Consider the following 11,734-nt stretch of genomic DNA (forward strand, 5'->3'; position numbering starts at 1 on the left):
TTTAGACTTCAGACTTAGAAAATGGATCACCAGAATTTTTGCTTGCCTCTCAGGGCTTGCACACAGATGTGAATTATACAGAGAAGATCAATAAAGAAATCATTCCCTGTGTGCTTCAAGTGATTTCTATCAGTGACTCAAACAGGGAAAACTGCACTTTTGTAGCTTTAGTTAAAAAAAAAAAAAGCTTTTCAGCAGAATATGACAAGTTTACTTCTGATATCTTACATGTTGTGATATTTTCACTCATTACGAGTCCAGTTTAGAGAATCTGCTTCTTCTTCTATCAAAGCTGTTTCTTTGATAGGAATCATTTTCAAACAAAGGCAAAACCTTAATCAATTTAATCAAATGCCCAAAAATCCCTGTGTGAGATGATCTGAACGCTGAAATGCTTACTAGAATCACTTAGAAAAAAATGTATGCAACTTACTCTGATTTAATGCCTGCTTATTGATTTATACATTTCCCCATATACATCCATTAATTACATTTCCCTCATCGGGTTATGCACGTTATCTTGTTGTTATTAATGCCCCAAAACAAAATGCAAACGTGGTTCCTTGGATGAATTGTAGTTAAATGATATGTGCACTGTGACTTTAGAGATGAAAAGAATATTTCAACGTTTTGTAAAATACACTTATTTGTATTTTTAAAATACTCTTTTGCAGAGAGTAAGATGAGAATAACGATACGTCTCATGTCTGTGTATTAAATATGAATCTACAGCCAACAGCTGGTTGGCGTAGCTTAGCATAAAGACTGGAAACTGCTAGCCTAGCTCTTTATAAAAAAAAAAAAAAACACACTCTTGGGCAAGAAATAATCCCACACATAACACCATGTACAACTCTTTTTACTCTTCAGTGTTAAACAAATGAGTTATATTCTTTTAATTAGTTTGCTGTCTCCAGTTGTTATGCTAAGCTAACCGTACAGATGTAAGAGTGCTATCTACCTTCTCGGATCTTTCTCAATCAAACGGTCGTCAAGAAAGCAAATATGTGTGTTCCCAAAACGTCAAAATATTCCACTAAAAAGGGGAGCATCATTTATTTAATGTTGTAGTTCTTTTCTAGTAGAGAGAATAGCAAAAGGATAACAAAAACAGGCCCATCTTATTCCTTCACTGCAATGTGATTAGTTTGATTAGGATCAATTATTGATCCCCCCCCCACCCCCATTTGGTATGGTTAAATAACTTAACTAAAACACCTCCTTCACTGCATTCCTCCCTCAATCTGTCCATACGAATCAGAGCTCCCTCTTTTTGTCTCCAACCATGCCCAATTTGTGATGGTGAATAAAAAAATCTTCATTCTGTACGGACATATTTTTTTGGAAAATTGACAAAAAATTCTGGCATGAACGTGGAGTTTGATTTTTTTTTTTATCTTGAATGCATTTTTTTTCTTCTTCTCTCTTTGTCTCAACTGTTCATGTCTAGTTTCCTTCCTCTCTTTTCCTCTGCGATTTTAGAAATTAGACTCTCATGCTTTACTCTTTCCATTCTTCCTTTTATCCACTTGCCCTTTCACCTTCCTTCCCTTTTTTCTCTCTCCCTCGTTCTCTCTCACTCTCTCTCTCTCTAAGCGATGTTGGATATGGGGTCGCTGATTTTCAGACACCTCCAGTAGATGGTTCTTGCCATTGTGAACAGAGCGAGCACAATCAGCAGCACCCACGAAACGTAGATCCCTTTAGAGTCCTGGGCGCTATTCCATGTACCAACCTGAACACAGAGACAGATTAGTTATATTACACAATAACTATTTTTATATTGTGACTTCAACCTCTTTTTTTAACTGTTCCCGTTTCCTCTAGAAATCTAGACTCCCCCTAGTGGCAACAAATTTATTTGGCAGCCAGGGGGGGTCTAGGCACTCTCCGTTGACTTTCAAGCAGCAAAAACCTAATTTTGGTCAGGCCAATCACATTGTGTATAAAGTCGGTGGGCGGGGCTTATGGCGGCTGCTGCTGGGAACAGCGGACTTCTGGAAGACTTGGAGTTAAGCTTTTTTATTTGATAAAAGAACTAAGAACGGCACAGAAATCATTCTTAAAAAAGGAAGATGTGTTCCGAGTTTTGCCGACCGGATACGGCAAAAGTTTAATCTATCAACTAGCTCCGCTACCTTCTTCATTGCTCTGCCTGGTTGTAGCTCTATCCTATTGCGTGCAGAGGGAATTTGAAAGACAACCGTTTATCCCGCCCCTCGGATCGAGCTCCGTCAAAGGTGAGTTCCCAAACCCTACATCTGGATGTGGGTCTGGCTTGTCAGGCTACCTCTTTAGGCCTCTAAACCTTAAATCAAACGTAACAATATGAGAAGGAAAAATCTTCTCATATTTTTTTTAATGGGGTCAGGGGTCAAAAGCAGACACAGCTCCGTTTGGAGGAGTCACAACACAAAAAGGTTAAAAGCATTCATCTAAAGAACAGTTTGGAGTCAAAGCAGAGACTATCTTCTACCTATCCACATACACAGACAGGCAGACACACACAGACAGGCAGACAGAAACAGACACACACAGACACACACACACACACCACAAGTCCTGCAGTGGAGGCGACGAGGAAGAAGAACAGCATGAAGCACAGTAGGCTCCTCCTCCTGGGGTACCGCCGACCAATAGAAGAGCTGGAAATAACAATCGGGAAATATATTTAATAGTTAAAAAGGAAAACCAAAATGTTTGCGGTGCCATTTTGAGGGAATTGTCGAGGCACTTACACTTTTCGGCAGTGCGGACATCGGGCCAAGGTCCGGTCGGAAAACTCTGTCCACTGCAAGAGAAACAGGAAGTGAAACATCAGTAAAACTAAATAATAAAGAAGTGAAATTAGCACCGCAAGTTGTCATCCGTGTGTGTGTGTGTGTGTGTGTCCTACCAGGAATGTATTAGAGCAGTGTCCACAGATGATCCGGATGCCGACGGGCTGACGCTGCGGTTCAGGACTCTCCCTGCCGATGTGGACTGGTCCCAGGTTGATGACACGTTTACTGGCAGAAAAAAAAAAAAAGAAAAGAATTTTTAAGCTGGCGTTGCATACACTTGAATGTCACAATTGACCATTTTCAAATCCACTGTATAAGATACAAGATTAAGTGTGAGAAAAATCCATTGATCCTGGCATGGTTTCCCTTTTCACTGGGGCTGGGTATTGACATGCAGGAAATGCGCCGCACGTCGAATTCGAACCCTGGGCCTCTGCGTCGAGGAATAAACCTTGCATGTTCTACCAACTGAGCTACCCGGGCATCCACAAGATTGTCAATTTAAACTTGTGTGTGTAGGACAGCTTTCCTCTGTTGTTGCTCCAATGAGATTTAGTCTGTCTTCATTTTAGCAAAAAAAAACTGCCGCAGCTTAAATAATAAAGATTAAAAAAAAAAAAAAAAATCTATCAAAAGAATTTCTCAGGCCAGCTGCACAAGTAGAATGATTTCAAAACAACAGCAGCTGCTAAAAACCTCCGAGAACTAAATAAAGGTTGATGATGATGGTAATAGTGATTTTGATGAATGGCTGTTGGACGACTTCTTCTGCACAGATGGTGCGATTGCAAGCCAAAACTGGTTGAAAAATAACACGCTGCGTTTCTGTGTCTCACCAGTACGGTCTCGGACAGGCGATCCTCTGCGACGTGACTTTGCAGATCAGGAGACAGTTACATGGACAGCGGACGTACTTCTTTCCAACAGGAGCGTTCTTTATCGGCTACAGAGATGACGACACAAAGCAGAAGCAAAAAAAAAAAAAAAAACACGAATCACTTTTTTTTTTTTTTTTTTCAGTGTCGAGGTTTTACCCATTTTGGGGTTCCAAAATAGTTCTCAGTGGTTCAGTTTTGATCTCATCAGCGGAAATTCTGCACATCTTCTCAGATGAGACCATAGAAAGACTTCTTGACACGGCAGTGTCTCAAACAGGGAATTCGAGACACTGTTTGGGGAAACGTGACACCCAGTACACCCAGTCTGATGTTTAATGGTTTGTGACTGCAGTCGTTCTAAACCTTCAGACGCTTTCAGATCTGTGAAAACATGGTATAAAGCTAAAAGCTCTCCATTCTGTTATCACTTTTTTTGTGATTTAACTCCATAATTCGGCTTCTAACATCAGATGTGAATGTTACATATTGCTATGGTAAAATCGGAACTGCTGCAGCAGCAAAAACTAATATGAGGCGGCAAATAAAAGCTGCATATAACAAATGTATGAAAGACACATTCAACGCTACAGTACGATGCTTACAAAATACAGGACTCAAAGCACAAAAACTGTTTGAATGGTTAAAAAATATATATAATCATTTTTAAATGAACAGAGCCTTCTTTTTTGTTTCATTTTAAACAGCACCTGGAAATGTGATAGACAAGTGGGACAACATTCTTGGTTCCCCCATTGTACGCTTGGGCAATAGAGCTGGGCGATATGGAGAAAATCAAATATCACGATATTTTTGACCAAATACATCTAGGACGATATTGCGGGGTTGACTATTGGTGCTTTCACAACATATTTACACAATGAGATTTTTGATAAATAATCATCAGTAATGTGGATACAATGACTAAGTGGGTAAATGCAAAATAATAAAAACAGATAGAAAATCTGGTAAATTCAGAAAATGACATCACTTTACTGTAACACAGCCTTGAAAACCAGGAACAGACAACACTTGTGTCATATTACGATGTTACAATATCCAAAATGTAAGACAATACCTAGCCTCATATATCAATGTAGATATAATATCGATATATTGCCCAGTCCTATTGGGCATCCCTGTCAGAGAGCTGTGAGCCAGAGCAGTTGTTGTTGTTTTAGGGGTTAGAGGGGCCAAATTCACAGGTCCAAAGTCCTGTGAAGACCTGAGAAGACTTATCTAATGTGTCTGGCTCCAACGCTGTATGACTCACCGTGGCTTCGTTGCAGATGCTGCACTTCACCACGTGCTGGTGCGCTTTGCCCTCCACAGATATGGCGCTCTGACAGACGCGGCAGCTGATGACCGGAGCGCTGCTGCTGTCCGGGCTGCCCTGCGGCGAGTAGGGGGGCGGAGGCTCACTTGCTGCCACCGAACTGGGGAACGGCGCAAAACCTGGAGACAGGGACAACCAGGAAGCAACAGTTCAGTTACAGTTTACTGTCAGCGTCAGTCTATATCGACCTTCCACTTCTGGGATTTCCCCATTGCCGCCCAAAATTCCTTTCTGTTGGTGTTCTAAACTGCAGACAGCTAGCTAGACTATCTGTCCAATCTGAGTTTTCTGTTGCACAACTTTTGAACATGCACTTGTTCCACCAAAATAAGATCCTTCCGAAGAGTATTTCCCAGAGGCACCGGGGCTCTGTGCAGCGCCCAAGACGATTGTGATTGATTTAAAGAAACGGCAATAAACCAGAGCATGTTTTTCTCCTGTCCTGGAATGCTGTGTGGACTAGCCAGACCCTCCTCCACAGCACTGTGGAGGAAGGTCTGGCAAAGCGACACTAAGCATAATTGCGATTAGGGCTGGGCAATAATTCAGTATTATAATTTATCGTCTTTCAATAGAATCATATTGCGATGAAATCACGTGAGATACCGTGAGCTACAATTACATTGTCTAAATTGATAATAACAAGCACATACTAACTCAATCTTTTCCGAAAATCTGTTGGGAAACATTATGAGGGAATATCATTTGAACAATTGAGGATTTGTTTTAACATCACACTATTTTTGTGCATTCATGTAAACATAGTCAGTATACAGCTTGGGCTCATCACTGATGATGTGTCCGAGCCGTATCATATGACAGATGGCATTTCTCCAAACTGGGAAAAAAAAGATATTTATTTTTTCTCTATAACTTAACTTGAAACTGTTTACCACATTACTGATGATTATTCATCTAAAATCTCATTGTAAAAAATATTTTGTGAAAGATCCAATTGTCAACACTACAATATCGTCATTGATTGTCCAAAAATATTGTGATATCCGATTTTCTCCATACCACCCAGCCCTAATTGTAATTAACAATATAATTATCTTTTTCTGTCAAATTACAAAATATTTATTTATTCATTATTTAAAAAAAAAGAAAAAAAGTTTTGAATGAATTCCAGGATATGTCTTTTATATATCCCTGTTATATGACCCAGACAATGGGCTCATCATATACTTCATAAGAAAACAACGCCTCGTTATGATCATAAAACGTTTTTTCCAACTGTATCCCCTTTTGTTGTTTTTGTTGCTATGAATGTGTTTAGGGTCAAGTGCCAGCAACTGGCAAATGAAATAATAATAAAAATATATATTCTGACCAATAATCACTTATATAATTACAATTACCAGGCATTTGCTTTAAGACCTTAGCTAATGTTAGCAATTAATTGCGGTTAAACAAAGAAACCGAGATAACGTAAACAAAATGGACAATTAGACAATTATGTAATCATTGTTACAGACCTAAGTTTCAGTACCAATATCAAACAAACAATACTCTTTCTATACCAAACTTTGAGAAATTTAAAAATGTTTTTATACAAAATTTGAATTTGTCCAATACTTTGGTTTATGACCAACTACATGCAAAACTAAAGACATTCCCTTCAGTCTCAGGCTTACTTTGGGTGTAGTACCAACTCACAGATGTCCGCATGCTTACACGCTAGACTTCACATTGTAGCACGGTAAACATTGCCTGCTCAACATTAGCATGTTAGCATTGTCTTAGCATCCGGACTTTAGAGAGAGTTACAGAGCAAGTCATTCGCAGAGGCACTAGCACGACTGTAGACTCTTGCATTCTCTTATAATTTAGTTGTTCATTATAAAAGAAACCAAACTTCTCTGACGTCAGATGTTGCCTAAACACAAGCAGCTCATTACAGCTGATCTACTGATCTACTGATCTACCAAGTCATGTACTGGATTGGTCAGCAAATACTGTACATCAATTCTATCAGTTATCATTATCAGTGAGTGACTACTCACCCAAAGGCCAAACATTATAAAGTGCCACACAGGAAGGGAAGGAAGTGTGAAGAAGAAGGTTACAGTTAAGAAAAGAGGGAAGAGATAATGCAGAGATTTTAAGAGTAGAATACAAGCAATGCATCCAAACTGCATTTAGTTTGGATGCAACAGTGTGAAGTACTTGAACTCAATTAGGACTGATTATTTTCATTATTGGTTCATTTGTCGTTTATATTTTTGGAATAGTCAACACAGCAATTTCTTTTTGTTGAAATGGATTTAAAAAAAAAATAGTATTGGAAAAACTATCGTTCAGGAACCGGTATCGAACATTTGTGAACTATTCCCAGCCCTAAGTATTAGTACTTTTACTATTAAAAGGATCTGAATACTCCTTCAATCACTGCTATTGTGGATTTGAGGATAAGTATCACTACATTATGGCAAAAAACGTTGCTAAACTTTATTAAACAACACATAAAGTGAATTTCCGTGAGTTAGCTAGCTAAACCTCTGTGTCTGATACTGTCTTTTATATATGTCAATGGTTACTGTAACTTCATTATTCACAGCTAACGTTAGCTAAACTGCCACCTAAAACTAACGCTAGCTAACATTTGTTTACAAGTTGACGACAGTCTCCATCTTAAATACAAAATAAAATAATGTTGCTGTTACAAAAACCTATCAATATGTCTGTAACTGTTGACGTACTCTGTGGTTTTGACGGATATCCATGTAAGCTGCCGTTGGTCCCGTCGTACTGCTCGGACAGTAGCGGCGACCGTTCCCCGTCCGCCATCGCTCCCAACGGATCCTTTTTGAAAACACCCTCAAGAAGAGTGTGTGTGTGCTGCGGCGGGGGAAATCCTGAGACCCCCCGGTAGAGATTTCAACCCCAAAGCCTGTCAGTTACTCTGGGTTTTTGACATCCACATGACACGGCGAGAACACTGAAGGCGGAAGCGAAATAATAAAAACATCTGACTGGGGCGTTATTATGGAATCCACGAAACTTCTAGGCAAGTCCCGCCCTTCAATAGCATTCCCACACTACTATTGGCCAGGCGTCCATGCTTACGCAAGGTAATGGAACCCAATTTGTTCAGGTCCTATCCCATGACCAATCAGCTATCCTAACCTTAACCACTCGAGGTCAATGCCTAACCCCAACCAATCGAGCTGCTTCGCAGGGCGGGACTTGCCTAGAAGTTACATGATATCCATACTAACGCCTGACGGGGATCTGAGTCACGGCTGTGATGGACAGCGCGCTCGCCCAATCAGCGAGTTTTTTTTTCTTCTTCTTCTTCTTCCTCTTTAGTTTTATTGGCAGGCTACAAACGAACTTTTAGGTGCATGCTGCCATCAATATAGAGTAGACGCCGCATTGGCTGCTGGGCGCAAGAAATGTGGCCGCCATCTTGGACCGGTCATACTCCTAGCATAGTTGCGTAGCAGCAGAAGAAACAAGATGCCTGAGCATTGTGCAGCATATTCCTGCTCAAATCGGCGGACCATCGAAAACAGGGCTCGGGGGATGACTTTTCACAAGTAAGATTTAACATTACCGTCCTATTGATTGTATTTTTTGAATAGAATAGAATCTTTGATATTACTGTACATAAATCGTAGCCAGCCAGCTAGGCTATGTGTTTACTGCACCGGTCGGTGTTCATCCGGCTATGAACTGAGACTTGATAAGTCATATTCCATAACACTGACTTACAACTGACACAAGAATGCTATTGTAGAAAATAAAACAAATATTACTGGTATAACATCGGCCAGCGAATTTTACACAAGTGGCACAGGCTGTATTATCAGTGTTGGGCAGTCGCTACTTGTAGCTTAGCTAGTAACTTAGTATTTTGGTGGTAGATTAAATATTTCCTGAATCAAGTAACTTTTCAGTAGCTTAACTCCTTTTATTTATCAAGTAGCTTGGCCACACAAGCTATACTTTTCTTGTCATGTGAAATTAGCGCAACGTAAAGTAGCTTCCTATGTAGTGAACTAGCCTACTGCTGTCTTTGGGTTACTTAGCTTGTTACATGTGACTGGGTGGTAGCTTCTGTGTAGTGAAGCTTTATTCATGGCAGAGTAACTGGTAGCTTAGCTCACTCAAATTTCCAAGTAGCTTACCCAATACTGTGTATTATTCACATGTAATTCACGCTAACAAAAGTAAGATACCTCTCATGTCTCCTACCCACCCCACTTACTTAAAATAAAGGCAACAGAACATCTGACAGTAGAATGGTTTGCAAACGAGATATTCACAATTTCAGCAACGTTGGTTCATTATCAACAGATATGACTCTCCCAAATCTTCTGTTTTTCATTTTGAAGGTTTCCCAAGAACAAAGATGTGAGGAAGAAGTGGGAAGTGGCTTTGAGGAGAGAAGGATTTACTGCCACTTGTTCATCAGTGCTTTGCTGTCACCATTTTAAGGAAGGCGATTTTGATAGGACGGGTCAGATTGTTCGACTCCGAGATGGTGTTATTCCATCCGTCTTCAGCTTCCCGGTTCACCTCCAAAGAGTAAGTGTATCATCATAAGGTTCTTAGCGTTCATAAATGTAAATATTCTATTATCAATCACAGGGCAGGGTGAGATGCTTATCCCTTTTATATATATTGTATTATGCCTCTTCATTTTAGTTGGAAAAGGGCAGGGCTAAGTCTACCTCCAGAAGAGCTGAAGAAAGCCTGTCTGTGGCCTCTCAGGATTCCCAAGAAACGTCAACCTCACACCCACAACCTCAGCCTAATGATGTGAATATTTCTGCTTTTAACATCATATCATAATGTTCCTGGACATATTAAACACATTCACAAATAAACCCATACACACACAATTGAAGACCCATTGAATATGCATTCATGGCACACACACACACACACACACACACACACACACACACACACACACACACACACACACACACACAGTGCTGGCAGTGGCTTTGACCGGTGATGACTATAAGAAAGAATGTGGGTCATAAACTAGTGGTGTCAAAGTGATGTTTGTGAAGTAAAACATTACTCAAACCATGTTCATCCCTCTTTCTACTAGGATCATGGCTATGCCTTGCCTGCGTCTCCTACCGCTCTTAAGACCAGACTCATTGAGGCCTTGGCGAAAGTGGAAAGTCTGGAGCGAGAGAAGAAGAATGCCATGGCCAGAGAAAAGAGGGCAAAGACCACAGTGAAGAGTCTTTTGGGGGGGATTTGAGGGAAAATAACCTCATTAATGAAGAGCTCCAAGAGAAGCTTGAATTCTACTCCGGTAAGACAAAATTAGCACTTTGAAATCCATGTACATGTTATTCTTACTCTCTTAATTAAACTCCTTAGTTATTATCTGAAGGGGACTTATTCATTTTAAATCCTAACATTTCTGATCTTCAGATAGACCTCATGGCAAAGCAGGGCCATGAGTACACAAAGGACTACAGAGAGTTTGCGCTTACGCTCCATCTACATGGTCCAAAGGCATACAAATACCTCCAGAGAAACTCAACATTTTCCCCTGCCACATTCACACACATTACTAAGGTAGGCTTAATGTTGTCCGATTGAATTTTTGGAAATTACTGATGCAAACACGTTAAACGTTAAATTTTCTTTTTTTTTTTTACAGGTGGCTGCGTTCGGTGGATGCCAAGCCAGGTCTGAACAAGATAATGCTGGATATACTGGAGAGAAGATGCCAGGGTCAGGCTTAATATGGATGGATGTTTCACCCATGTTGGATGCCATGTCCATCAGAAAACACGTGCAATATAATACAATAATTTATGTATTGTGTGCCTGTTTTCCATACAAGGCGGCTGGAATAACCATCCATCGGCACGCCACTTCCAGGCCATTCTTCCGCCGTCTGATGGTTCGGTGTGGTGTCTCACCTGGTGAGACGGGCAATGTGGCAGCCCAAGATAACACACTGTCCCTGTCTGCTGTGGAGATGTCCTCTCCTGAAACTGCTGAAGAGCACCCATCTCCTTTCGCCAACATTTCGGCCCTTGTATGTGTGACCGCAGTTATCTTTCCTCTCGGTTTGGTGGTCTGGTGGAAAATGCTCTGGTCTACATAGCAGGGTTTGTAGTCTGGCAGATTCTACGAAAGCTGTCCTGTGACGTGGGCCGTGCGAGCTTGGTCAGACATGCTGTACCATCTTCATTTGACAAGAGCTACCACCTTCTAACCCTGAAAAACAACGGCGGTCTAGTGATTCCATCACAAGGCACAGTGAAGGTTTGATTTTATTATATTGTTTATTTTTATCTTTGTATATTAAGGTTTCTTCAAGTGTCTTTGAGCACTGTGTAAAGCGCTATATAAATATAAATGTATTTTTTTATTATTATTATAAGGTGCTGAGAGCTGCAGAGAGGGTGATCTGCCGCACTTCAACAGTACAAGCTCCTAAGGTGTCGACGGTCACACACATCGTCCGGGAGGAGATTGGAACGGAGGATTTTTTTTTTTTTTCTACTTGGGGAACACATTGAGGAGACACAGTTGGGCATCGACAACCATCATTCAGACTTGTTGTCATTGGTTGTGTCTGTGTTTCTCAAAATAAGGCTGCACCACATTGCCAAACTCACCTCTCTTGAACTGCAGAAAGGGAGCACGAGAAAGAAGCTCTGCAAAGCAGTCCTCTTTCAGGGCTTTTATCGTCTGTCTGTCTGTCTGTCTGTCTGTCTGTCTGTCTGTCTGTCTGTCTGTCTGTCTGTCTGTCT

General features: G+C 40.6%; 1 protein-coding gene and 1 long non-coding RNA gene across 3 annotated transcripts; one reads left to right on the forward strand and one right to left on the reverse strand.

Moving 5' to 3' along the window:
- Positions 1–457: 457 nt before the first annotated feature.
- LOC114545567 (type I phosphatidylinositol 4,5-bisphosphate 4-phosphatase-A) lies at positions 458–7,988 on the reverse strand. Its single transcript, XM_028563931.1, has 7 exons — positions 7,697–7,988; positions 4,932–5,113; positions 3,620–3,726; positions 2,897–3,008; positions 2,739–2,791; positions 2,555–2,645; positions 458–1,735 (listed from the first exon to the last, which is right to left on the reverse strand). The coding sequence occupies exons 1-7, from the start codon at positions 7,782–7,784 to the stop codon at positions 1,592–1,594; spliced, it is 777 nt and encodes a 258-aa protein (XP_028419732.1). The 5' UTR covers positions 7,785–7,988; the 3' UTR covers positions 458–1,591.
- A 441-nt stretch (positions 7,989–8,429) lies between these two features.
- On the forward strand, positions 8,430–11,734 carry LOC114545908 (uncharacterized). 2 transcript variants are annotated; one of them, XR_003690956.1, is made up of 8 exons: positions 8,430–8,536; positions 9,335–9,527; positions 9,648–9,761; positions 10,063–10,275; positions 10,398–10,544; positions 10,630–10,703; positions 10,816–11,243; positions 11,363–11,734. It is a non-coding gene; the product is annotated as an uncharacterized LOC114545908 (long non-coding RNA). The 2 variants fall into 2 exon arrangements; XR_003690955.1 differs by having other exon boundaries at positions 10,630–11,243.

Source organism: Perca flavescens, chromosome 19, assembly GCF_004354835.1.
Source record: "Perca flavescens isolate YP-PL-M2 chromosome 19, PFLA_1.0, whole genome shotgun sequence".
Classification (NCBI taxonomy): domain Eukaryota; kingdom Metazoa; phylum Chordata; class Actinopteri; order Perciformes; family Percidae; genus Perca; species Perca flavescens.

Bases quoted from the DNA above. Each gene is read 5' to 3' on its own strand.
- LOC114545567 (XM_028563931.1), bottom strand. From the start codon at position 7,784: ATGGCGGACGGGGAACGGTCGCCGCTACTGTCCGAGCAGTACGACGGG. The intron at 5,114-7,696 runs GTACGTCAACAG...CCCTGTCTCCAG, and splicing joins ATATCCGTCAAAACCACAGA to GTTTTGCGCCGTTCCCCAGT. The intron at 2,646-2,738 runs GTAAGTGCCTCG...TGTTATTTCCAG, and splicing joins TGTCCGCACTGCCGAAAAGT to CTCTTCTATTGGTCGGCGGT.